The 26,200-nt window shown below is 39.0% G+C and overlaps 1 protein-coding gene across 1 annotated transcript in view; it reads right to left on the bottom strand.

Annotated features, from left to right (window-relative positions):
- Positions 1 to 11,812: 11,812 nt before the first annotated feature.
- Positions 11,813 to 26,200, bottom strand: part of LOC121934317 (sodium channel protein type 5 subunit alpha-like) — a 40,579-nt gene continuing 26,191 nt past the window's right edge. The window contains exons 20-27 of the mRNA XM_042474698.1: positions 25,384 to 25,557; positions 24,967 to 25,098; positions 21,816 to 22,043; positions 21,109 to 21,165; positions 19,446 to 19,583; positions 18,982 to 19,086; positions 16,232 to 16,502; positions 11,813 to 14,115 (exon numbers count right to left, since the gene is read on the bottom strand). Coding sequence (XP_042330632.1) covers positions 12,968 to 14,115; positions 16,232 to 16,502; positions 18,982 to 19,086; positions 19,446 to 19,583; positions 21,109 to 21,165; positions 21,816 to 22,043; positions 24,967 to 25,098; positions 25,384 to 25,557 — 2,253 coding nt within the window. The 3' untranslated portion in view covers positions 11,813 to 12,967. The remainder of the gene's footprint in view (positions 14,116 to 16,231; positions 16,503 to 18,981; positions 19,087 to 19,445; positions 19,584 to 21,108; positions 21,166 to 21,815; positions 22,044 to 24,966; positions 25,099 to 25,383; positions 25,558 to 26,200) is intronic.

Genomic DNA, 26,200 nt, shown 5'->3' with positions numbered 1-26,200 from the left:
TGTACATTCTTAATGCATTCTTAAAATTAAAATTCTTAAAATTAAACTGAATGGCCTGACTAACTTTTTCCCGATTTGGTTACTCTCAGATTTTATAATTCTAACCATCAAACAAATTCTCTTCTACACTTGAGGTGGTCACTTATTGTCCCAAGACTTTGTTTATCTCTCAATATCTAGAAATCAAAGTCACAAACTAACAAACTATCTTCCTTTCTCACCATTAACTCTCTAGCACAGGCACACGGAGACATGTCACAAAAGAGAAATATTGTCTTCTCTCCTTTTTTGAGTAACAGAAAGTTCTTTAGAAGATTCTTCCATTTCTAGATATTTTTTAAAAATATTGTACTTGACTCCAAGACATTAGATTCGATTCCTTTAGGGGAACAACAACAACAAGAAGATGCCAAAAGTGTACTGCAACAAAAAAATCACCACTCTCTTTTGGGAGAAGTGAAGGCAGGGAGAGGGGGAAGTATAAATCACAGAAGAAACTTACATGCTTTTGCTGACTTCCTAAATGAAATATCTAGGCTTTACTTCATTAAGTCCAGAGAGAGGTTGAGAAGAGAGACCCATTTTGTCCAAGAGTGTCCCCCACCAATTAGGAGGGGAAAACCACGCTCATTGTTGTATTCCTCTCTCCATTTCTCCTCTGAGCAATTTCTTCTCGACTCTGGCGAAGTTCAATATGCAAAGCAGCGTGTGTTGAGAAAGGGCAGGGTGGCTGGGGAGAGTGAGAGGAGGCAGGGTGTGTGTTTGTTTAGATGGTAAAAGTGGCTAATGCGGTTTCAAACAACCTCTTGGGGAAAAACTGTAACCTGAGTAAGCAGTGGTAGGAAGGCTCCACTTTGGCTCTTCCTTTGAAACATTATTCTACACCCGCAGAAAAGAGCGAGAGTCTCTTTGGTGGCACAGTACATCATGGCCTCGTGCGGGACCCAAAATCAATTGAAAAAGTCACAAAAAGACAAGATACGTTTTGCCATCTGTTGCAGAATTCTGCAGCAACCAGAATTCAAGAAACTAACATCCAGGGCTGGGGGGCTGTTTTCTTCCTTTCCCCAGTTGCGCCATTCAATGATGCATTGCCAAATAGCACCAATAGCCTCCAAACCAGGGTCAGAAGACAGCAGCATCAAGAGTTATACTTGTATCTGAGAATCTCTTTTTGTTCCCAATGGTACTGTCAAGTAAATTTTACAAATTAAGTGCACACACAGATCTTGTTTCATGGGGGAAATAGGATGCAAGGAGAAGAATGGAGAGTGGAAGATATCAAAATGAAAATAAAACAAGAATCAGATCTCAGAAAGATGATACTGGGCTTTTTATTGGAGAAAGCACTTCAAGAACTTTGTTCTGACCAATGTGTTTTGGTGATTATTTGTTAAAATGTATTTTATTTTTACTCCACCTTCCTCCAGGGATCACCTTCCCCTCCATTATCATCATAACAAATTTATGAAGTAGGTTAGGCAGAGAGGTATTGACTGAGGGACGTTGTTCCTCCTTAATCTGAGTGAATCCTTATTTTGCATTGTTTATATGAGAACTTTGGTCTTGAGGAATGTAGGGTGGTCAATGCAGATCTAATATTGACAATCCAAAACTCTAAAGTCATTCTTGCAAATGCTTGCCTTCTCTCATCACCCCTTCCTCTCATCTCCGGAGGAAGTTCCTTTATCCTGCCCCCACCATAGTTGGTAGCACTGGCCTTGTCCTGCGGTCATATTAACTAGAGTTACTACTAAACTAGGATCTGGAATACTGGTTTCTCACAAGAATTGTTAACATAAGTTTGAATCCAGTTGTTAATCCCAACTAGAATTAGCCCCATTGAATCAATGAGAATTGAAGCCATGGGTGGCTTTTCAGCAATATACAGTACTAAGTCCAAATGGATGTCTCTAAACTTTTCTCTGAATCTTGCCCATGCCATAGAAATGTCTCCCTTTCTTTCTCTTAAAAAAAATAATAATCTGAAATTGGTACCCTTGTAAGAGAAACAGAAAAACCCACCAAGCAAGCCATTTCTTTGGTTTTGATTCCTTCTTTTTGACACACCTATACTTTATTTTCCTGACCCAACTTTCCAGCCGAGGAGTTGGTGAAAGAAGCAATGTGATCCCAGCAGTTTCCTGTGACCCTTTATTTACACACATTTACTGTCCAAGTCCAGCAATTGGGCCATTTGACCAATGCCTCTGTAGGGATAAGAAGACATATTGCTGCAGAAAAAATAGACTGAAACCAAGAAAGTTTTGGAAAAGCTTCAACCAGACTGTCAAATTAACTCCACATACAAAGAGGGAGATTTACTTAGCTGCTTGGCATTGTTTCCTTTGCTTGTATTATTTTAAATTAAGAGTGCATAGAATAGACAGCATGTTCAAATCAATCAAAATATGGGATGAATAAACTCCCTTTCAAGGCCTGTGCATAGTTCTGACTTCTCTGACTCAATATCATAGAATCATAGAGTTGGAAGAGACCTCAAGGGCCATCCAGTCCAACCCCCTGCCATGCAGGAAATCACAATCAAAGCATCCCAACAGATGGCCATCCAGCCTCTGTATAAAGACCTCTAAGGAAGGAAACTCCATTACACTCTGAGAAAGTTTGTTCCACTGTCGAACAGCCCTTACTGTCAAGAAGTTCCTCCTAATGTTGAGGTGGAATCTCTTTTCCTGGAGCTTGCATCCATTGTTCTGTGTTCTAGTTCTGGAGCAGCAGAAAACAAGCTTGTTCCCTCCTCAATATGACATCCCTTCAAGTATTTAAACAGGGATATCATATCACCTCTTAACCTTCTCTTCTCCAAGCTAAATATCCCCAGATCCTTAAGTCTTTCCTCATAGGACATGGTTTCTAGACCCTTCACCATTTTGGTCACCCTCCTTTGGACATGCTTCAGTTTCTCCACATTCTTTTTAAATTGTGGTGCCCAGAACTGGACACAATATTCCAGGTGGGGTCTGACCAGAGCAGAATACAGTGGCACTATTACTTCTCTTGATCTAGACACTATACTTTTATTGATGCAGCCTAAAATTGCATTGGCCTTGTTAGCTGCCGCATTGCACTGTTGACTCATGTTCAACTTGTGGTCTACTTGGACTCCTAGAACCCTTTCACACGTAGTTTCATTCATCCAGGTGTCTCCCATCCTATATCTGTGCATTTCATTTTTCCAGCCTAAGTGCAGTACCTTACATTTCTCTGTGTTGAATTTCATTTTGTTAGCTTTGGCCCAGCTTTCTAGTCTATTCAGATCATTTTGAATATAGTTGTGACTCTAACAAAGCAAGCAAGTAGCTGCAAACAGATAAATTACTTCCTTATACCCTGAAAACATATAGCATAAATATGTTTTTAGACAGCACTTGAAAGGCAAGTGCCTGTACAATTGCATGGGGGACAACCATATCTAGGATAGAAGGGCTTCCCACAACCAGGAGATCCCCACAGGGAAGGACCTGCCACTTGTTGTATTCCTATGAACTTACACTTACGTGGGGTACCACCAGCCAAGCCTCTCAGATTATTTAAAATCCTAAATAGGTCAGCAGGGGGGAAAGAGAGTACTAGGTCAGAGCTTTTTAGGGCTTTGTATATGGATACCTTGAACTGGGCCTGTTTGTTTACTGGCAACCAGTGAAATGATTTCTGAGCAGGTATAATATGCTCATCTCTTGCTGACCTGTCAGTAGCTGGGCAGCATCATTCTGCAAAAACTTTAAGATGAAGACCACCTTCAAGTTATAACAGCCAGGATTACAGTGATCAGCTTATCCTGGGCCAGGGATGATGGCAGCTGGAGGACCCATTCGAGTCAGTCTTGTGCACTACTCACCATCAAGAAGTGGTTTCTCCTTTTCAAATGAATCCTGGGATTTGTATTTCGTATGCCTCAGAGGGAGGCAAAGGCAAACCTCCTCTGAATAAATCATGTCAAGAAAAGCATTGATAGATATGCTTTAGGGTCTCCATAAGTCGGAAACAGCTTGAAGATACCCATGTGCCTGGAGAGTAGGGGAAGGACTCTAGCCTAGAGGTAGAGTCCATGAGTATCCAGATTGCAATGTGGAATCCAGGAGCATGTCAGATATGTAAAATCTGCTTTTTAAATATGCAATGCAACCTCACCCAAAACAGGTGGTAAATCTAATCTCAAACCAACTGGTCCTCAAACTGTTTCAGTTTGTTCATCTCATCCGGTCCTTCACTGATCTCAGACACTTTAGTAATGTAGGAGATTGATGCCCCATCAGGAAATATAGAATTGTGTTTCTGCAAGCTCTCCTCCAAAGATAGGAATCTGCAATTATTAGTGATTGTTAATATTTAATAATTGGAGAGGTGACAATCGAGATGCTCACCTCCCCCACCCCCCAAAAAATCTCTTCTGCGATGAACAAGAATTCTTTTGGATGGAGTTTGCAAAATGCAAGAACAAAGAAATGGCAATAAAAGGCTGAAAAATCCACTGGGGAATAAATATAGCATAAAGATCAGCTGAAACAAAATGGACAAAGTGAATGCTGAATACATTATAATGGACATTTGGTAGAAGAATGAGTTCTTAAAGATGGGAAGCCTTTCAGGATTGTATATATGCTTACTGCTTGCAAAGAAGAGCACTCATTAAAACTCATTGTAAAGCTATTTACAACAAAAGGTGGATGAAGGGAAACAATAATGTTTTATCACAGTCAAAGCTCTTCCAGATGGTTTTAGAAGCCACTCTTGGACTCTGATACAAAACATCCCAAGAACAACCAGAAAGAATTTAAGAACATGAGAAGAGTCCATCTAGATCAGATCAAGAGTCCATCTTGGTTGGCATTCTTTTTCAAAAAGTTGCTGGTTGCGTTTTCATGGGGACCACAGATGCAGAATATAAAGTCTTAGATCAGGAAAAGGATATGGCTGGGTGAAGCACAGAGCAATATTGCTGCTCTGATCTAATTTTGAAACTCTGCCAGTTCTACCATTAAACATCTTAAAGCAGTCACATCAGGCGACAGACATTGGGGGCAAGGTGGCAGCTCCCATGCTATAATGTAGTCTTCTGCCTTCCAGTGTGGTGGAGGAACTGGAGCTGGCAGTTTAGTTGTGTTCTGTAAATCAAATGGGAGTGTGCCATTTTGATCATTGCTCTAGGCATCCAAAGGTCTTAGGCCAAACCTGTCTGGAGAGCATTATGGCTACTTTACAATAAAAATAACTAAAACACTGGGGTATCTAAATCTGCAGATCTCCTGAATATGTGCAATGTGATAGCTCTGGAAAATATGCCCAACATCCTAGGTTCAAAACCTGAATCCCACACAAAGGAGATTAGATTGTAAATGATAAAGAAAGCTCTTTTTGAGATCATGGAGAGATAGTTTTCTTTTCTGCAACACATGGCATTGTCAGGCATTAAGAAAAATGAAGAATCACTCTTACCCTGCTGCCTTTTCCTTAAGTAAATTACCTCGCATTATTTTAGCATGCATTAAGCCATTAAAGAGCTGATGAACATCCCTTTGTAACCAAATGATATTTCACTGTGCATTTATTTTTGCCATTTCCTGTTAATCTTCAAAGCAAATTCCTGTTAATCTCTACCTTCAGTGTTGCATTTTCAAGGACTGGCAGAGGAAGGAGAGACTGGACTGTCTGCTTTTACAAGCCAAACCACACATGCCTAAATTTTGATCCAGTTCAATTTACTTTTTTCTCCTCTTCAACTGTCTTTTGGAGCATTCCAATAACTTCATATACTTTCATAATCATTCCTAAAATTTTAGGCCTCTAATAGAAAATTTAACATATCAATTGCTGTAAAGATTACTATTTTTTTGGTCCAAACAAAACAAAAGGAAGTGTTTTTTTTTTTTTAAAAAGGAGGGGGGAGATTAGGATTCAAAATGGAGAATGTTGTAAAGAGCATCACTGAAACATATGACTTGAATGTCATTAAATCATTAGTCTGAGAATAATAAAGAAAGATGCTGATCAGAATAAAGAAGTTATGATTATATTAGAGGATTTTAGAGAATTGTTTAATGAACAGACAACCATTGGAACAAGTCACTCCATGTTATCCTGCATAGTCAATCATTTATCTCCATTGTGTGTAGATTTCATTTTTGTACAATTGCTGGCTTTCTCTTTCTCTTCCTTTTCTTCTGCTGCAATCGCAATGGCCACCATCTCTTCCATTCTCTGATTAGAGAAAAATGGCTTTCTCATTTGTCAGTTCTTAACGGAGCAAAGATGCTACTGCAAATTATATCCCAGTCCCTCCATAGGACTCCCAGGAGACGACTCATTACAGGCCGCAAAGCATTAGGGAAGATCAGATGTGCAACAAAAACTGGTTCAAAAGAAAACTATAGATGCTGGAAATCTTATTTGATTTCTGGTATTTTTACAGAGCCCTATGCTGTCAGTAACATTTATTGTTGCTGTTCTTGTTTTTTTGTAGCTTCACTCCTAATTGAGTATGGAATCGCCTGTATTGATTCAGAAGAGTTTTGAAAATTAGCAGGGCCATCCTGTTTGCACTAATAGCTAAACTGCTAGTATGAGGCAGCGTTATTTTCTGAGGCTCCAACATGCAGGATCACAGAAGATTATGGGTCTCACACAAGTTGTGTGGCGGATCAACTTGGGATATCAACTTGTCTTTTCATTAGCTCTGCCTATTGCCTGGCGCACCAAGAAAAGGGGATCAGATGGGATAGTAATAATAATAATGTGTTTTATTTATATACCGCTATTCCAAAGATCATAGCGGTGAACAGCAAGTAAGCTAATTAGCAATTAAGCTAATTTGCCCCCAACCGTCTGGGTACTCATTTTAGCGACCTTGGGCCCTTTTGCTGGTCTTGAACTCGCAACCTTGTGGTTTTGAGTGAATGGCTGCAGTACAGGCATTTAACCACTGCGCCACCAGGGCTCCCAGTAAAGCAGAGAATGTTGTTGTTGATGTTGAAACACAAAGCAGACAAGGAAAGAAGCAAAATGAATAAGCAAATATGCAATACAGTATAAATACACAATATAGAAAAATTGACATATTGCATAATCCAACTAAAAAGTATTCCATCTTAATCAACATGTTGAGAATAACTAAAGAGAACAGAATCAATTAATATATTCCCATTCCAAAAAGAAGTTTCCAGCTTTCCTGAAAGCACTGAACAGCATTTGATTGGCCATTCCATAATAATGTAAAGACCATGATTATATACATGAGTATATATCCAGGATGGGATTTCCCAGCTGAAGGATACTTCTTCAAGGAAAGCACCATCCTGCAAACTAGTCACTTTCAAGCTGCAGCCTCACAAAGAAATGATAAATCCCTTATTCATGCTGACAGAATATTTGCAAGATTTATTTTCCAAACTGAAACCTACATAACTCCAGAAGGACTGAACAGCTTGTGGCTTTGGTAAACAACATGGACTGATGTCACAATTTAGGACAGTTGGCCCTCCTTATCCATGAATTCAGCCATCCATGGCTTGAAGATATTATATATGTTTTATTATATATTATATAATATATTCTATATTATAAATCTATGAATGATCAAACCTGCAAAATCCACAGCCACAAATGTGGACAGCCAACTGTACATGTAACAGCTCTGATGAATAAACACAGCTTATTCTTGAGGCAGTAGATGGTGGATTAGAACCTTTGTAGATCTTGAAGGAGGGCACCACTGAGTAAATGGCTGACAGTTTTAGAAGTATGCTGGGGATCAGGGAGGGAGGGCAGCAGACATCAATAGCAAACCTCCATCTTCAGCTAATGCACTTAACTGTGGCAGGTTAGCAGCCTTTACAGTGACTAACTCCACTCATCAAAGTTAGTACTGTATATAAGTAATAAGTAGACTTCCTTGTATATTTTATTAACTGTGTGCTGCAGATTTCATTAGCTCTTCAAAAGCTTGCGGCTACACATCCTTTGATCAAGACAGGCATAAGTAACTAACGTGTCATCATAATATAAAGTACTTGATGGCATTGCCTTGATAGCCATTATAAAAGCTAAATGGCTTTTGAATACAGAGTGCCGCCTCCCTTGCTTGAATCTTGCTTCTCTCAACACATCTTTGAAGAGTTAAATTATTTACAGCAAGGCTCTTGGCTCACCCTCTTGTTCCAAAGGATGGTGCCTCACAATCCAAGGAGAGGAACCAAAGTTGCTGCGCCAGGAAGGAAATGTGCATAATTTGCACCAAGCTTGCTCATAAAGTTTGTTTATTTGTTTCTTGAAAGGCTGATGCCCTCAGCTGAAAACAGTATATAAAATCTTATACAGTGTATAACATCTTGGCTCCCCCTCATACTTTCTCCATAACAGGAAGGAAAGTAACGTGAGGTGAGAAGATCGTGGTGCAGATCATTGGCATGACTTATGTGGTGATGTGTCGGTGTTCCAATACTGTTATGGGCCTATGGAAACAGCATCCAATAAACTATTTTGAGCAGCTGAGAGAAATTAGGAGCAGAGAAAAGAAGTACTTAAACCTTTCTTCACCTACTGTTTTCCTGCTCCACATCATTCACAAACATCTGTCTCAGCACCATGAGCTGTCATTCTGTACATTTTATGTAATTTGTAGCTTGAGGTACACGTTGTCCCAACTGGAGATAGTAGGTTATCTAACTCCATTGTGGAGCTGGATGTGTATCTGGAAGGCCAAGAGGTGATTAATAGGCATGCTTTTGTCAGTTTTAGCTTCCATGCCAACTACAGCTTTTCATGGTGAACCCAGACTTCTGTTTAGTCTACTGTAAAACTCTTTCTCTGGACTTGCCCTTGAAGACAATCCAGATTCTACAGGTAGCTCAAAACTTTGATTGATTGATTGATTGATTGATATCCCACCTTTGTCCCAAAATAAGACCAAATGCAGCTTACATAATTTTGACTAGAGCCAGTCAACCAGGTGATATACTGTACTACTTTTCAGTTTGTTTCTGGGTTCAGTTAGATGTGATGCTTTTGGTCTTTAAAATGCTAAATGGCCTAAGATCAACATATTTCAACAATTATCTTTTTGTGGGGTTCATAATTTAGATCAATTGATAGGTTCAGATCAAGAATTCTTGCTATTTTCCATACTATAGTTCACTGATCAGCTACCCATAGGTGTACTATGGCATATTTCCAATTGCAACAGCTTTTGGCATCTGTATATGGATCTTTAACACTGAGTGCTTTCAGTGCAGGAACGCCACTCCCGTTGTGCTGGAGAAATTAATTTTAACCTCAGAGATACTACAACTAACATGTCCAGTTGATAAATGTTTGTTCGAAAGTACTACATTTCATGTTAATGACATTTGAATGAAATGGAGTGCAGGGTTAGATCATTCTGTACAAACCCATTAAAAACCTGCCACTGCCTCGATGTCTAAGATTTCTTTAGATGTAAAACTTTGTTTGGTTCAGCAAAAACAAAACAAAAACCTTATTTAGAATAAGTTCATTCATATCTTATGTATTTCCCTTTATTTCTTTCTGCTTTATTTGCTTTCTTTGTAATCTTATGGGGGAGAGCTGCATTTCTGAAGCTGATCCTACGAAACTGCTTTATTCTTCAGAGGCCCTGCTTTGGTTTTTCTTCACTACCACTGCTTTGTAACATGAGTGCATGTGACAGAGTCTTTTCATGAGTAAAACACAGTATTTGGAACAGTCTCCCAAGACAGGAGGACAATATACCTTCCACATGGAGGCGTGATGAGAAAGAAGGCATAGAATCATAGAATGTAAGGTGAATGGCCCTTCCTCCATTTCTTTGAACCAGGTCAGTTTCTCTCCCTGCTGCCTTCAAGCTCCAAAAATATTCTGATGGACCTCCTGTGTTACATGTACCTGGGATCTGGCAGAGTGAGTTAGAAACTAGAAATTCCCCAGCACCAAACCTCTATGACTCATTAACTGAACCCATTTTATATGTTATGTCTTCGTAGCCAGGATGACAAACAGTGCATTTTATCCTCCTCATCAAATTCTCAGGATTTGCAGAGAGAAACATTTAAGATTAAGTATGTATAGTTTCAACATCATTTTTGTAGTATAGCTTGTCCTCTACATGACTCCTTGGGCAACGAACCAACTCCAGTTGTTAGCTCCAACTGATACAAATCCAATGCAACATCCAAGGGTTGACTTACCAATTCCAAACTGATTCATTGGCCTGTTACAGACTGCCAAAATAAAGCTGATTCGGGTCTCTTTGGAGGTATGCTATTTAAATGATGCATGGGTCCTAAGAGTCCAGAAGTCGCGCCAAAGCCACACTCCATTCCTAAGCACTGGAGTGCAGCTTTGGTGCAGCTTCCAGATTCTTAGGATGCATGCATCATTTAAACAGCATACCTCCAAAGAGACCAGAAGCAGCTTTATTTTGGCAGTCTGTAACAGGCCATTGTGACTATTCTAGGTGTCAGTGACAACTGGATTGAAATCAAAGCCAACAAGAGATTTATCCTGCTGGCTGGGCCATCTCCCTGTTAGTTAACAAATGAATCTGAAGACTCTTTCTTTCTTAGGAGTGGGTGAGTGATAATCTTCATAGAGCTTTAGAGACTCTATCATTTTTGCATTAGGGAAATCACAGAATATGATGAACAGTGGACACAGCACTGGAATGTGTCAAAGCCTTTAGAATTACAAAATCTTAGAAGCTGCTGCCCCCTAAAGGAGTTAGGCTGTTATACAGGTGTCAGTTTTTAAGACATCCACCATGCTCACTAGCTACTTCTTTTATTTCAATAGATGCACTTTAGATCTAGTCTAGTCTTCCTGCCCATCTCCTCCATCTAACGTGTAATGTACAAGAACGTTAGGTTCACAAGCTCTTGTGTTGTTGGATAAAGAACACCCAGCAGGAGCAGAGAGTTCTCCAATGCAAGCGTACATTCGGAGGAGTCACCAAAGGGTCTTTGGTATGGTTCCCAAGAAACGCTGATGTTTATCACACTATACTTTTATAGTGCTACTATTCCACTTTAACTGCTCTAGCTGCCTCTTGTTGCATTCTGGGATTTGCAGTTTTAAGGAGGGGTATTTAGAATTCTCAGGCACCCTTATTTAAGTTATACAGACACTTTCCTCCCCAGACATAAAGATAAGTTGAAATGATCCATGGTTAGCCACTTGAACAGAAGTTCCAAGTTCCCCACTCATTTCTAGTGAAAAGACCAAACAAGCATTCAAATCTCCAAATCCATTTTTATTGAAGTATTATAATTTCTGAAATACTATTCATATTATATAGACAAAGCGGGTACATTTGTTAGCTTGCTTAAGCATTATGAATATGTATATTACAGTGATGCAAGCAAATGGTGGAGAAATGTGTCTCTCTAGACAACACTGTACTGTAATCCATAGCATTTTTCACTATGCTTGGACTGATGGGAGTTCCAGTCTAGCGACATCTGGAAGTCCACACAATCTCCATCACTGATTTAAGAAATCCAGTTCTTATATTAAAATGTTACATGAATCTATGCAGCCAAACTCCAGGGAAATGCAACGGCTGCATTTTTTATAGGCGTTATACTTATCCTCACCACCTGTGTTGTATAAAGACATTAGGAAATGGTTACTTTGATTAGTAGACATTTACAAAATCCATATAATGGAAGAAGCAAAACCCAATTTGGCTAAAGGGAAGGCATTTCTGTATTACAATTGCCTCACCATATGGTACTGATGTTCCTTTGGGGGGGAAAGACTCTGTGCCAAAATATTATCTTGAACTCACAGCAGATCCTGATTTGATGGAAAACTACAGAGGGGAGCAGCCTGTGCATCACACCGAGATCTGGCAAAAGAAAGGGACAAGCAAGAATCATAGAATCGTAGAGTTGGAAGAGACCACAAGGGCCATCCAGTCCAACCCCTGCCATGCAGGAAATCACTATCAAAGCATCCCCAACAGATGGTCATGAGACCAACCAAAAATCAGAAAGCAAGTCAGGTATACTCTTTGACTGCTACAATCACATTCACAGCAAGTGGCTATCTACTGTATATACTCATGTATAAGTCTAGAAATGTTAGTCAAAAATCAACTCCAAAAAACTCAGTCGACTTATCCACAGATCAATGTAAGTACTACTATTTTACTCTTATTAAAAAATGAAATATTTCCTGATAAAAGGCAAGAGTGAAATCTGTCCTGGAAGCATTGCTCCTCTTCTAATCTCTCGTTCAGGCTTTAGTGTGAGAAAAAACAGTTAAGCCAGCTGAAATCTTATAAATTCTTTGGCATTGTTTTCCTTGCTTTATTACATGTCCCTAAGTTTTACCCTCGACTTATCCACAGGTCATGTCAAAATCCATAATTTTGGGCCCAAAACCTGCCCTCGACTTATAGATGAGATTGACTTATAGTTGAGTATATACAGTAGTTTTAGCAATAAGGAGGCCAACTTTTGCAGAGATGCACCAGTAAGTCTGGCTGTTCTGGCAGCCTGGCTCTCTTTCCAGGTCCAGACTCCAGAAGATATTTTTGAATGAGCAGAACATTGCCCAGACAGCACTGAGAAATAAAGAGATGATGGGATATATTTTGGAATGCAGAAAGTCCTCATTAGCCAATCTTAGCATCCATTTATGCCTCTCTAGCCCCAGATTTATTGGAATATGCAATGCTTAAAGTAATAGGTTAACAAAACACCTATCAGTTCAAAATACTGAGTAGAAAAAGTGCAAATTATTTCCCTTTAACTATTATTTATGACCCCCTAGTTACAATTTTTTAGTTCTTCTGACAACTGCTCAATGGAAACACTGCAGAGTTAGCTGTGTGTCATAAAATCTCATAGACGGACAGTTAGCTTTAATTAAGCTGACTACAGAGACAGAAATATAATTGAACATTGCATTTTCTAGAAAATCAGGTTGTAGCAAGAAAACAGCAAACAGTAATTCACTTGGTGTCATCATTGCTACAGTCTTTGATCTTCACCTGAGGAATATCACCAGCAGTGGCATTACTATAAGATGGTGGAATCAATACACAGGCTGGACTTTGGGAATCATCTGACCCACTGTCTTCTTCGCTTTCATTTATCATGTAAACAGAGCCATCTTCCTCTTCAGGTATGTTTTTAAAGAGGCTTCCCACACTGGCTTCTTGGCATGATTTCTTTATTGCAAGGTGAAGGAGATGTTTTCTGAAAGCCCTCTGGATAATGACAGCACTCTCCTCCTGTTTCCGCTTCGGAGTTGTTACTATGGGTTCATAAGCAATCTTCTCTGGATATTTTTCCTCTATCTTTGTCTCCAGCACGTCCATTTCTCCAGCTTCTCCCAGTACCCTTTTGGTAAAAGCAAACAAAATGTCCAAGCAGTGGATTTTATTTCCATTCACCATTGGGAGGCCCATTGCCATCAGCTGTTGTCCGTTTGGTTTGGGTACACGTAATGGTTCCACCAGAGCATCTGCAAAGTCTGAAAGTGCTGAATAAGAAATAAATTGGGTTGCTTCTGGATCAAATCTTGCCCAAACTTCATAAAAAATTTCAAAATCATCATCACCCAAAGGCTCTGTGCTTTCTTCAGTGGCCACATTCAAGTTCTCTATGATGACAGCAATGTACATATTAACGACAATAAGGAATGATATAATGATGTAGCTAACAAAATAGGAAATTGCCACGCCTCTGTTAACACAAGGGCCCTTTTTCTGCGAGGGGCCAGAACAAATACTATTACTACTGCTGTCAAGCATTGGGTTGAGAAGGCTATGCCAACCAGCAGACGTTGTGATTTCAAAGAGGCAAAGCATGCTGCCGCCAAAAGTCTGGAAGTTGAAAATGTTGTCAATGCCTCCTTTCAAACTGGCACAGGCAAAGTTGCCCATGCCAAAAATAGCATAAATGAACATGATCAGAAAAAGCAGGAGCCCAATATTGGTAAGAGCAGGAAGGGACATCAGCAGTGCAAAAAGGAGGGTCCGTAGCCCCCGGGCCCCTCGAATGACCCTCAGGAGTCGGCTCACCCGGGCCACTCGAATGATTCTCAGGATGGTAGGTGGGAAATTGAACCTTGTACCAAGTTGAGTAGATGCAGAACCTGTTTTTTAAACAACAACAACACATTTCTTACAATTACCTGCAATTATCATCTCACTCCACAATCTACTACATGTTACTGACTGGGGTTTTGGACAAGTTAGGAATCAGAGATTTAACACTGGGTAATGCAAGCATGTTCCAAGCAGTGTCAGTTTTTGTAGTTATGCTCTTGTAATCCTGTCTATGGCAACTTCATTCACATGTTCCATAAGTCTGTTTGCAATCACTCCCTATCACATCTGGAACCACAGTTGTTTTCTTTTCCCAGAGGTACTGCATCTCAATTTGTAATGATTTAACAGTAACAATAAATTAATCATTTTCAATATCATTTTTGTTCTTATAAGTATAATTAAACTATCAATAGAGTTAAAGCTATTTAAAAGATACATTTAAATTTAAGTACTTGAAGGGGTGAAATATTGAGGAGGGAGCTAACTTGTTTTCTGCTGCTCCAGAGACTAGGACCCGGAGCAATGGATGCAAGCTATAGGAAAAGAGATTCCACCTCAAATTAAGAAGAACTTCCTGACAGTAAGGGCTGTTCGACAGTGGAACACACTCCTTCCTCGGAGTGTGGTGGAGTCTCCTTCCTTAGAGGTCTTTAAACAGAGGCTGGATGGCCATCTGTTGGGGATGCTTGGATTTCCTGCATGGCAGAATGGGGTTGGACTGGATGGGCCTTGCGGCCTCTTCCAACTCTATGATTCTATATCCATTATCGAGCAATAAAGGCAGACAATGCCACACATTATTAAAAGCCCTTTCCCTATAAACAGTCAGCTCCCTGAAACCTCTGAAAGGAGCTACAGAGGAGGCCAATGGAATGTAGTTTCCATTTTATGCTAAACAAATTTCCATATTTAACTCTATCATGTTATCAACTGCAGTAATTAATGTTTGAATTCCCATGCAGGATTCCTGCCAGAAATCAGTTGGTCATAAGTCTTATTATATTATATCGATTACTATAATGGGAGAAATGAGAGCATAGAGGAAAGATGTACTAAGGCCTTTTCCCCATGCTTCTTGCATTGGTTTGTTCCATTTTTATTCTGTTCTACTTCCTCATCCAGAAACCCAGTAGTGAAGGAAAGAACTGAATACAAAACCATGGCCTAGAAAACAATGTTGGTAGTCCTGTCAGGACTTAAATCATTAATCAAAAAGTTGATGTTACCAATCCTTCTTAGAGCAAAGAATTGCCGTTGCCTTCAGCATTGTTGGTGAGACTATTTAGAAAACTATTCTGCTTTAGCATTAGGCACAGTGAGATCCAATCTATCATGTGATCACTGATGACATAGAGATACAATGTCAGTTAAGCATAATATCACATACCCTTTTTATAGCACTGCCTTGATTAGAAGGTATATGATCACTGGGACAGGTGAGCAAATCAAGCATACAGTTTTTGTAAGAACATAGTGCAAGGTGACCCTCCTCTTCCTGTAGCTAGAAAGTCTTCCCTAATACCGGAAAGCCCAATTTTATCCTCTTTCACCAAGTGTTAAGCAGAAACTCTGCACCATATTTTCAGGTTTTTCTCTTGAAGCATGATAACTTGAAATATGGTACTTTATTAAAAGAATGTGCATATTTATATGGTGTTACAATAGGTTTGAAAGTTTTGTTCCTGATCCAAACTTGGGGTGGGGTGGGGGGTTGTCCAGCTGCTACCTAGGAAACAGATTTGGCAGTGATCTGCATTGCCACTACTAGTTACTGGTTCAGGGTAAGTGGATTCAGGCACTTTATTCCATTGTCCACTTCAATGATCAGTGATGAGCCTCTTCTGATGAACTTTTAAGGGCACTGGGATCTGATCCAAAAGAGATAATCTCACATTTTGGAGTATTCTTTTACATAGGTCAGGTGCAGAAAGGAGACCAATGAACAGAAGCCTATCTCCATAACAGATTGCCTTTGCTGGATTAGAATAGCTCATCAAGCTATATTCTGTATTCTATTACATTCTTGCAACCACACTGATTTCTAAGTCCCTAGAATGTAAGAGAGGAGAATGAAACTTCTTTACAATGCAAGAGTCAATCTCACTTTGCATCTACCTAGTCTTGACAAAATACAGTTCAAGATGAGAGGTTTTTACTTACTAAGTATAGAAAGAATCACCACCACAAAATCAAATATGTTCCAGTTGTCCCTGAAGAAATATGCCCTCAAAGCCAGCATTTTCATGATGCATTCTCCAGTAAAGAGAGCAACAAAGACAAGATTTATGGTTTCAAGGAGTTTTTTGACTTCTGGGTTTTGGTCTTCATGTTCCACTGCCATGATCACCACATTTAAGAAAATGAGACTTATAATGAAAATATCAAATCCTTGCTTGCTTACAATGTCATAAAGGATTCCTTGGCACGTGTTCTGTGGTGGAAAAAAAAGTTCTGACATTACTGGAGGATTCCAAAACAATGCAGAAGTGATAGCCAATTCTTCAGATTCACTAATAAATTTTCTTTCTTTCAGGCAACATGAATGACTGGGCATGAAAAAATAGTGTACTTGGTTAAGGCAATCTTTTATTTATGAACTAGATGCTTATACTGTGTGGAGCTCAGGTTTCTGGTTTATCATAATACTTAGAACTGGGGAGCAGTTTTCCTGAAACTGAACACAGACTTGTAGGCTGATGTATTCAGTACACAATATGGCACACTTCCTTGAGAGATCTACAAGTCTATCATACTGCACTGCTATAGCACTATATTCCATTTTAACTGCCATGACAACATCATGGGGAATCGAGGTTTGCAGTTTACTGAGGGGCATTTAGAATTCTTAGCCAGAGAAGTTTGGGGCCTCACTAAACTACAAACTCCAAAATTTGATAGAATGTTGTCATGGCAGTTAAAGTGGAATATAGCGCTCTAACAATGTAGTGAGGTAAATTAGTTAGCTTTTTTAAAATACACCTGCATTTTGTTTACTTTTTCTTCTTATGACTCTCACAATCAAGATGGCATTGGTGAATACAAAGAAGAGCTGCTATGTCATGGGAACATAGGCTGTGCATGCTGGTACAAATAGTCTGAGGGTGCATCTGCACAGTAGAAATAATGCACTTTGACACCACTTTAACTGCCATGGTTCCATCCTACAGAATCCTGGGATTTGTTTTGTGAGGCACCAACACTCTTTGACAGAGAAGGATAAAGACCTTATAAAACTACAGATCTGGAGTAGACTAAGACTACAAAAGCTTATGCTACAACGTCTTTTGAACAGTTAGTCTCAAAGGTACTACAAGATCTATTTGCATACAAAATAGGATTGTATGTCATAAAATGGATCGACAGCACTTAAAGTGGTGTCAAACTGCACTATATTTCCAGTATAAATGTACGCTGAGCAAGATTCACCCAGATTTAACTCTAGAGTCGGAATGGGCAACTTATACCCTTCAAGGTGTAGTTAGATTCCAAAGCCTATCATCCCTGCCCACTGACTATGCTGCCCGGGGATGGTACATGGAGTCTACCAATATTTGAAGTCCCACAAGTTGTCCACTAATACTCTAAAACCAACTTTCAATTCTAAAGTGACACAGAAGATCATCATAAGCATGTGAAACGTTCACTTTTTCACCAAGAACCTTAATGGCAGTTCATGCCAAGGCAAATAAACTAAGGAGCAAAGTCTCTTGCCAGATGTTTGGGTTTCCAGGATGATTGGAGTCTGTCAGAATGGTCAGACCAAGAAGTAGCAGGTACCTTGGATTCAGGCAGCTTTCAATTTCAGTTCAAAGTTATCTAGATTCAGGAAATCAGCAAGCCATTCACTGATCTAAGGCTAACATTACGTTTTTGGATTAAACCTATAATCTTTCAGCCAGCACAATATTGGCCATGCTGGCTAGGAGATTCTAGAAGCCATAATCCAAAAAAGCAACATTTCCAAGCTCTGATCTGTAGCATTAGATTATCCTTCTATTATAGTTTGATTTATCTGGATAGGTAAATCACACACTGTTATGACAAATTCCTGACTAGATTGGCCTGATTTATCCCTCCTCTGGCCAGCAACCCTAACAGTGCAAGAAACCAGTGCCTGGCCCACAATGGCTCTGGTCTGTGTCACCCAGTAAATGACAGTCCAAGATTCTTTCAAAAGAAACTAAGCACTGGCTCCCTTCTGGTCCAACAAAGTGCAGTGCAGATCTTTAACAAATTAAACATGCAATCTCAGAATCAACCTGTATTCCTAATTATTGGGGGGAGGGTTGTTGTGGAACATTGAGCTCACTGATTTCTCTGTTCCTTCTGGAAAAATATATTCAGAAATTATATAACAATTGGCTATAATCTAATTCATAATAATAATAATAATAATAATAATAATAGTAATAATTGATGTTAATGACTATTAGCAGTTGTGTACTATATATACTCGTGTACAGTCGACCTCGTTGTAAGTTGAGGACAGGTTCTGGGAGACAAAATTATGGACTGTAATTTTGGATTTTGATATGACCCAAGGATAAGTCGAGAATAAAACGTAGAGTTGCTAGCTAAGGATGTAAAGGATGAAGCAAAGGAAAAATATGCCAAAGAATTTACAGAGTTTTTTTGGGTCAATATTTTTTTAACTAAAATTTCTAGACTTATACATGAGTATATACAGTATGTTTGCCTGCTGCAATATAAGTTTATGCTGTAATAAATTTCTTTATACAATGCCTCAGGAGCCCTTGTTGCTTCTGTGGGACTAAGTAACCAATTTGACTATGCAAGCAAAGCTCAGAATTAATTTATATTAAACTGATTATATTACTATGATATTTGAAATATTTTTCTGTAAGTCAGATGTTAACAAAGCATTGCATTTCTGTCTGCTGCTTTCTTACCAGTGGCCGTGGAACAGGTTTAAGGGGTTTCTTGGTACCAAGTTTTTTCAGTGCATTATAATATTTCTTCTGATCTTCTGACAAAAATATGAGTTCTCCACCTAAGTAAAAGATAATAACACTTTTATTAAATTTAAAATATCTCTTGTGGCCTCCACAAATATACTAGCTGGTTTCCTTTCCACTGGCAGAAGCCAACACAGGGACACCACTACACAATCCTAACGCTGCTGGTTTTAGAACTGTACTTTTATTTAAGTGATTAGAACCAGGGCTTGACTACCAAGGTGCCAAGGATCACTTTCCCTCAGCCTTAGCTTTCCATGGGGACATTCTCATCTGTAAATTAGTAAAGCAACATATTGTACACATATTCAATGTGATCCCAACCCACATGCCAGATATACTTTGTGATGCTGAAAGATTTCGTAATGAAGTTAAGTCCGCCCTGACTAGGTACATATCTTTTTCCTTTGTTGGTTAAAATTGTCAATAACAACTCCAATGAATAGATTCAACATGAAGAATGATCCAAATACGATAAAGACCACAAAATAGATGTATGCGAATTGATTGTTTTCAAAACACGGCAGATCCTTATCCTGAAATTAAACAGAAAGGAAAGACATGCATAATTAAACAGGAACCAATAATTTATCATGCCCATTCTTAATTTGTTGTTGTTGTTGTTGTTAATCAGTTTTTAGTTGATTTCAACTCATGTAGACCCTGTGGAGGAGATATCTCCAACACTCCCTATCCTCCACTGGTCCTGAAAATTCATACCCAAGAGCTCCTTAGTAGAGTCGATCCATCTACCATGTGGCCTTCCTCTCTTTCTTGATCCCTCCACCTTTCCTAGATTTATTGTCTTTTCCAATTATTTGTGCGTTCTCATGATGTGGACTAATATGACAATCTCAACTTTATCATCTTGGCTTCTAGGGATCTGTTCAGGGACCCATTTGTTTGCCTTTTTAGCTGTCTATGGTATCCTCAGCACTCTTCTCCAGCACCATATTTCAAATGAATTGATTATCATGATCTCTGGAGTTTATCAGACAAGGGAAATTGGAAGTATAATCCAATGGCAATCCGAACGCAATCATGAGGTTTAACATTATTGCGTGATAGACTGCCACACGCAATTTCAGGCAATGGGAAGTCAGTCCGAACGCAATCATGGGGTTTAATGTTACTGCGTGATAGACTACCACACTCAATTTTGGGCAATGGCAAGCTATTTTCGGGCAATGGGAAGTCAGTTTGAATGCAATTCGAATTCACATAAATTCGCTGAACTAGCGAATTCACGTGAATGTGTTCTGGCCCCACTTTCTTTTCATTCAAAATTAAGAGAAATTGCTCCCGTGTGATAAACTCCTGAGTTTCCAACTCCCAGTTCTTGAGGGAGAGGGAGGCTGTGCATTCAGAGGGAGGATCTAAGAGTGGGAAGGAATTGTCCTTAGAACTAGACCCAGACATCTCCAGTGTCCTGAAAACTTCAGCACAAGAAAAACATATTTCTCCTGCATCTGAACATAAAACTCCTTTGTTAAAAAAACTTCACTACCCAGTGGTTTGTTTCTGGGACAATTCGAAGTGCTCACCATGACCCGTCCTATACAGTCCTATGGGGCTCAGGTCCAGATGATCTGAAAAGACTATATCTCCCCAAATGCTTGACCAAGGGTTGAAAGATAAAATGGCAATGTGAAAAGGTCATTAATGGAGTGCATGTTTTTACTGTTATTACCCTGGTCTTAAATAATTTTATGTTATTTTAAAGTATTGATGTTTTAGTATGATAGCTTATAAAAATGTTTTTACCTTTTTTATAACATCATGCACCTTGCTTTGATACATGTTTGAGTTATGGAGGGTTCCGTTTGGGGGAAAGCCAGTAAATTAGTTAATAAATTCTAATTTAAGATCAGGTTGTTATGGTAACCTACTAAAATTTAGTTTCAGAAACAACATAAAGTTGGTACAAAACACAAAGTGAAACCAATTATGTCAGTCAGAGACCACCAAGAACCACACTGTTTTATCTAAATAACATATTAGTGAAATTCTTCAATAAAACATGCAACAAAAGAAATTCTGTAACAACATTTCATGACTTACATTAGAGGGTGCGTCTACTGCAGCATACATAATCTCCATCCAGCCTTTAAATGTTGCCTTGATAAAGATGCATAGAAATAAAACAAGTTATTAAAGCATTTTGTTAGTGATTTTGCCTAATTTGTCTTTGCAGAAACAAATGTCAAGATGGAGGAGTGGAATTATATTCCTGCATCATTTGCTTCTTCCTCTCTAAAAAATGTTCTGTTTCCCAGAGTGAATTTGGTTTACTATCTATTTCCCATTTGTCTGCTAAGATCCACAGTAGACCTGATGGGGCAAGGATATTAGGGTTTCCCCCCCCCCCCCACTTCTGCCCCATATGTATATAAAAACAGAGATGGGGCTGCCTTCCATATCTCTCATATATAAATTTTTCAAAAGCAGGAGGTTCAATTGACATGGAGTTATAAATTTAATCCTGTCAATTCACACTTTGCAAGTGTACAGCAGCAAATAATGGTTATGTTTCAGTCATGCTATCTATCTATCTATCTATCTATCTATCTATCTATCATCTATCTATCTAGTTTATTTAAACTATCCAATATTGGAACAGCATGGAAAAAATATTTTTAATGCAAAAACTAATATATAAAAATCCTTTAGAAATCAGAATAGAGACCCCCCCCCTTTTTTTTTTTTTTTTTTGCTACATGTATCTGTTTTGCTTTACAGCTAGAGAATATATCCCTGACTGAACATACCACTTGAAGGAGAGCCAAATATCCTTTCATAACATTGTCAAAGTTGACCGGTGCATTGATCTGGACGCAGTCATTCCTGTTTACAACTGGAACAGAGGAGTTGCAGCTCCAAAATTTTCCTCTGAACAGCTGTACTCCTAGAATGTTAAATGGGAGCCAGAGGACAATGCAGACAAGTAGCACATTCCCAATGGAAGGAATAGCTCCCGCAAGGGCATTCACTACAACCTTAAACAGAAAAATGAAAGATACACAATCTGTAATTCACTGTACACAGCTGTGAGAACAAGAAATTTCACAGCCAAGCAATATGACAAACATGAGCATTTACATGGTTCCCTGGTTTGCAAATGAGCCCTGGTGATTTACTGGATGTGGTATGGATTTTGTTGTAGGAACCTGGCTTTAAAGTTCAGCTCAGAAGGTGGATTTGGCCAACAACCATCTCAGTTTCCATGAAACCAGAATACAGAGGTTACCTTACTCTAGTACAAAAGATAAAAGAAATAAGGCAAGATGATTGTCAGTCATCTCAATCAGATTTGCTGTTGAGAATTCTGATTGTTTTAATTTGATGTTGGTGGAGGGTTGAGGATTGTATAGTTTTGATTATGTTTTGTATTTTATTTCCTATTTTTTTTTGTAACCCATTTCGATCCGTAGGGAGAGGAGGGATAATTATTATTATTTCTTGAAATTGTGTGCATGCTTCCTTAAACTAAAAATAAATAAACCAGATAATATTTTATGAGTTCCTCATTTTTTTCCAGATGTTCAAAAAGCTGAGGGCTTTTTTTTTCTTGAAGGAGGTATCACTGGAAACTTACAGAATCTTCTAATGTTTGATTTATATATAAGCAGAGGCAAGCAGCATACATGCTCCAACCATGTGGCAGATCCTTAGAGACAAAGCTGCTTCCAATCACCTTATTCCTTTGCTCTCTCACTTTCTTTGTCTCAGTTCAAAATACTGCCATGTCCCCCTCCTGGGGCAGGTCACTGTTTAATGTATGTACTAGCTAATATTGAAAAGCTCTCCAAATGCCGCCTAGATAGAATGGTTTCCACTAAACAACCAGTGATACACATCTACCTTCTGTGAAAGAGACATTTTGGGACTGAGACAGGCATTTCTTTGTAAACAAGTGTATTTTCTTATGAGTATGTAAAGTAGCATGACACTGTACTTAATTTTATTTCAATCGCTCTTCTTTGTTCCTTTTCAAATTTTCTCCTCCTCACATTTTCCCACTGAATTTTCTTTTTTTCTTTTACATACTTCTAAAAATGTTGATACTGACACTTAAAATGCTAGGCAGCTCAGGATCAGACTATTAAAAAATGGGACTTTATCACGTGGGGAAAATTAACTGAGTGAGAATCCGGGGTTATCCAATGTATTGCATGTAATTTCACAAAAGACTTTCACATGACATCGCACGCAAATGGGTTGCATCCTAAATAGAAACGTGTGAGATCCCAGGAATAGCTTGTTTCTCAGGAAGCTCTTGTATTGAAACGGAAGTGCAAAATCTTCCTCACTCACCGCACGTGCAAACATGCTAATTCGAAATCACGAACTTGACGAGTATGTACTCGTGTGATAATTAAATTTGCATTCATGCTACTTTCTCCCTCGGATACACAGTGTGTTGCTTGTGCGTGTGATAAGCAATCACACAACTTTAAGCATTTCCACAAGACCCTGCCATGATTTTTAAAAGCCTGCCTGAACAAAAATGTTTTTACTTGCTGGTGAAAGGCCAGCAGAGAGGTGGGCAGCCTTGCTTCTCCCAGAAGGGAGTTCCAAAGGGTGGGAGCAGCCGCTGAGAAGGCTGTCTCTCTTGTGTCCTCACCAAGCAGGCCTGGGATATTGATGAGATTGAGAGAAAGCCTTCTCCTGAAGATCTTAGGGTTCTAGCAGGTTCGTATAGGGAGATATGGTTTCTCAAAGAGTCTGGACCTATGTTGCATTGCGCTTTATAGGTTATGACCAGCACTTTGAATTGTGATCAGAAATGAACTGGTAGCCAGTGAAGCTGTTTGAACAAGGGAGTTATATACTCCCTGTAACTGGCCAGGTCAGGATTCTGGCTGTTGCATTTTGAACCCAATGAAGTTTCCGAACAGTTTCCAAAGGCAGCCCCACATAGAGTGTATTACAGTAGTCCAAACAGGATGTAACCAAGGTGTCCAGGTAAAAAGTTATGACTGGATGAGAATCTAGTGAGCAGACAGGTGTAGACCATGGTAATGAGCTAAGTAGACCAGGTGACTGTATTAACTAATTAGAAAGGTATAATTGCCTTATGGGTCTACTGGGTCTTGGGAGCATTAATCGAATTCTGCTTTCCATGCTGCCCTCATGGAATTGTATGCATGCTGCTGCATCTGGATTTTGTACTGTGCTATTCATATTGTTCTGTTTGCTTCAGCTTTTTGAGACTTCTGTTAAGTAAAGTTTTGTTAAATTTCCTCAAACCTCTGCTGTCATTTTTTCTTTAATACTCACACCCCAACACAAGGCATGTGTCACTGTAGCTAGATATGACATGTCAAGGAATGGGCACAGCTGGTGCACTAGTTTTAACTGTGCAAAAATGCAGTTTGACACTGCTTTAACTGCCATGGCTCCATGCTATGGAATTCTTGGATTTGTTGTTTTGTGAGACATTTAGCCTTCTCTGTCACACAGCTCTGGTGCCCCAACAAACTACAAATCCTAGCATTCCATGGGATAGAGCCACGGCAGTTAAAATGATGCCAAACTGCATCCTTTCTGTAGTGCAGATTTAGCCTCAGAAACAGTTTTCCCAGCAGAAATTATTTCTCACAGCTAAGCCATTATCAGTAACTTTCCATTATTATGCTTTCTACTGAAGGGTCAGGACCCATGTGTACCTATGCCGAGCCATCTACTCTGCTTATGCCAGATATATAAAATATAACTAAGCTGAAAAAGGGAGCATAAAAGGGCGGGAGGGGGAGAGAAGAGGAGTGGAACCAAGAAGGTACTACCATAGATGTCTTATAAGGCAATGCATTATAGAAGATTCCTTGAATAAATGACCAAAAAAAAAAAAAAAGGAAACTAAATAGAAAGGGAGCTTCGTGTTAATATTAAAAACATGCAGATGTAGAAAAACAGTACCTTTATCCCTTTAAATCTGGACAATGCTCGAAGTGGTCTCAAGGCCCTCAAAGTTCTGAGAGATTTTGTGGAGATACTGTTGTCACACAGATACTTTTGCTTTTGTAGAACTGTTTGCACAGGAATGGAAAACTGCAGACATTGGAGAAAGATATTGACTGTTTACAGCTGGAGTCCAGGTTTTCAAACATTGTAAAGAAAACTCTTTCTATGCTGACTTGCTTACAAAGGAATCCCTATCATATGCTACAAATCTCATGAATACTAGAGAAAAAATTCCTGTAGTCTCCACTCCATATTACTGCCTCCCTATGTCACTAATACTTGTGTGGGTCAAACATTTCTATTATTTGTATTTTTGACTAGAAAATCACTGCAAAAATCAATATGCAGCACAGCATCGTACACAATACTTACACATACAATAAAGAAATCAAGACAACACCAGCCATTGGTAAAATATGACCTGAAGCCATAAGCCATCCATTTCAGAAACATCTCCAGGAAAAAGATGTAGAAAAAAAATATATCTGCATACTCCAGTATAGTTTTTATATGTTTTCTCTTGTCAAGATAAATGTCTTCAAAGATCTGGAATGTAAAAATGAAATATAATTTAGAACTCTGAAGTGGAATACTTTAGCTTTGCACCAGGTGGTTAACTGTACCTTTGGCTTGTACAGGGGACTTCTTCTAAGGGATTACAAATTTCTGATGCAATCATTACAACATTTGAAGTTCCATTTATGAGGCTGTCTCCTGTGATGAGCTAGCATGGTGTGGTGCTTTGATTATGGCTCTGGAGACCAGGATTTGAATCCCTGCTCAGTCTTGGAAACCCACTGGGTGACCTTGGCCAAGCCACACTCTCCCAGCACCAGAGGAAGGTAAGGGCAAACCTCACCTGAACAGATCTTGCCAAGAAAACTCCATGATAGGTTTGCCTTAGGGTTGCCATAAGTCAGAATGGGAGCAGGTAAAAACATTTTTGTGCAGTCAGATTTTCTAAACTGATGAGGATTGGGCTTTTAAATGCTATGAAATTCAGATCAAGGTTTGTATGTAGTTCTTAATACATTTTAATGTTTTTAATGTACAGTTGTTTAAAAATTTTAAATCATTTGTTTTGGAACTTTATATCTATACTTTTTAATGCTTTTATATTGTTTTTAAATTGTACCCTTTTAAATTTAGCTGCCTTGAGTCCCTATATTGGTAAAATGGCAGAAAATGT

Source organism: Sceloporus undulatus, chromosome 6 (genome assembly GCF_019175285.1).
Source record: "Sceloporus undulatus isolate JIND9_A2432 ecotype Alabama chromosome 6, SceUnd_v1.1, whole genome shotgun sequence".
Classification (NCBI taxonomy): Eukaryota; Metazoa; Chordata; class Lepidosauria; order Squamata; family Phrynosomatidae; genus Sceloporus; species Sceloporus undulatus.
Note: the sequence above shows the minus strand (reverse complement) of the source record. Positions and strands in the feature narration are given on the sequence as shown.